The sequence below is a fragment of the Arachis duranensis genome, chromosome 1 (assembly GCF_000817695.3).
Source record: "Arachis duranensis cultivar V14167 chromosome 1, aradu.V14167.gnm2.J7QH, whole genome shotgun sequence".
NCBI lineage: Eukaryota > Viridiplantae > Streptophyta > Magnoliopsida > Fabales > Fabaceae > Arachis > Arachis duranensis.
The window spans coordinates 39324013-39326269 of record NC_029772.3 but is presented as its reverse complement, the minus strand read 5'-3'; the positions used below and the strand labels follow the sequence as shown (position 1 = coordinate 39326269).

Here is a 2257-nt window from a genome sequence, read left to right as displayed (position 1 = left end):
ACAGAGAAGATAAAGAGGCAAGCAATAGAGAGTGTTATAAGTTATCTAATTCAACGACAAGATGTAGAGCTGCCACCAAACATCGCTGCACAGACGAATTTTTTGGATGGACATAGCGAAAAATAGAAATTAGAATTTGATTTTATTTTATTTGAAGTATATATTTTGTTTAATATACTTTATTAATTAGAAAAATACTTTATTAATATTAATATAAATATATTAGTTTGTTTTGCAATTAAATTTTCGTGAGTTCTCGTACTCAATTTAGATTTTTAGAAAGACTTGATAAAATTTTTAAATTTAAAAAATAATCCCCAAAAAATATATGTATTCCCAGAATATTTAAAGAAAAATAAATTAATATATTTTAATTTAAAAAATTAGTAGCAATAAATAGTGGCGATTTATAATCGTCATAAATTTGAAAGAAAAAAATTACAGCACCAAATAGCTACGGTTAGTGACCGTCGCAGAAGAAGGTAAAAATCATCTTTGGCCATAACGTGACAGTTCAGAACCACCATAATTCCATCCACGACGCAAAATATTTGAATAGTGGTGGTTATACCAGCAGTTGTTGAAAACTATCACAAAATTCAATCCCCACATTTTAAAAGACGACCGTTCTTAAACTACTAATATTCTGTTTAGCAGTAATTTCAAATTGTCGCAAATCGTAAAAAACCGCCGTTAATATCCGTTTCTCTTGTAATTAAAAAAGATTATTATAAATTAAATAATGTTTGAGGGTCATAATTTAAAAATTATTGGGAGTCATAATTTAGTTTTTTGCCCTTTTTTTAATGCATTCATTTCCTTTTTTATATTTTTTAATTATTATTAAAATAAAAAATAATTTTAATTATAATAAGTATATAATTTTAAATTTAATAAATATATAATTATAAATATTAAATTAAATAAAATAACTTCATGTTATTATCTTCTTAGCAATATTATATAAATTGTTAACCGATGCTGTTGCACTTTGATAAAAATACACTACTAAGCAGCTGCTAACAAAATTAGAAACCTATGCATGGTACGAGATTACGCAACTGTAACTGCGGTCATAACACTGCTATTGTACGTGGTATCAATCCTATCAACATTACAGGGATAATTGTGGCCGTTACATATACATTTTTTTTTCTTTAATTTCTTCTTTATCCATCAATGGTTAACACAACCACAATGGTAATTTTAGGCTTTGAGTTATAATATAAATAAAGCAAAAGCTATGCATGGTAAGCAGTGTCTGATTCCTCAAGTTCAATGCCCTCCTCGGCAAGCCTTTTATCCTTGTAAACATACCACTTGGAACATAGTAAGAAAATCACGACGTTGAAAGCACTTAGAGTAGCCAATAGCCAATAGAAATTGTAGAGTTTCCCTTTGTTAAGGTTGTCGGCTAGCCATGGCTTTCGGGTTCCGGTGACCTTGTCCACTATGGTCACCAACAAGGAGCTGAAGAAGAACCCTAAGGATAAGGTGCTCAAGAACAAACCGGTGCTCATTGCTTTCATCCCTTTGGGACATTCCCTTAGGAAGAAATCTAGTTGACCTATGTAGGTGAATGCCTCTCCTGACCCCACAAAGAAGAACTGAGGGATTAGCCAGAACACGCTCAACGGGACCACCTGTGTGTTTCACAAATATAAATACGCACAATTTGTTAAAGACATAATAATTTATCAGCTTAAATTTTTAAAATAAATAATTTTACACCAAAATTTACAAAAAAAAAATATTTAATTTGAAATTGTCGGTTTAACGACAATTTTAAACCCCTGTTATTATCAAAATAAATTGCCATTATTCAGCGCGTTTGTTGTACTGCAAATCACGGATCAAATTTAAAAAAAACTTATGTCCATATCCCTTATCGATTTAAGTTTTCTGGACACATGCATACTCTCACGATAATATTAAAAGTAATATCGTACAATGCATAAATGTGCACAAAAAAAAGTATACATGTGCATACAAAAATTAATGGTTAAAACAGCTATTATGTACATATTATTTAATTTATTTTTAAAGTATATTTTATATTTTAATATATATTTTATATAAATAGTTGATTTAGAGTCTGTTTAATTAAGTTCATAATTAATTTTTTTAATTTTTAACTTATGAAAAAATATAATATTAATATTTAGTATAATTTTTAAAATAAAATTGTAATTTTTTAAAAAATTATTTAAATACTTATAAAGAAATTAAAAAAAACTTTTTTCATAATAAAAATATT

At 27.6% G+C, this 2257-nt stretch overlaps 1 protein-coding gene across 1 annotated transcript in view; it reads right to left on the bottom strand.

Annotated features, from left to right (window-relative positions):
• Positions 1 to 1087: 1087 nt before the first annotated feature.
• The window catches only part of LOC107486717 (protein NRT1/ PTR FAMILY 6.3), a gene marked incomplete in the record, with an annotated part of 8741 nt that continues 7571 nt past the window's right edge, over positions 1088 to 2257 (bottom strand). The window contains 1 exon segment of the mRNA XM_016107283.3: positions 1088 to 1643. Within this exon segment, the coding sequence (XP_015962769.1) occupies positions 1242 to 1643 (402 nt within the window).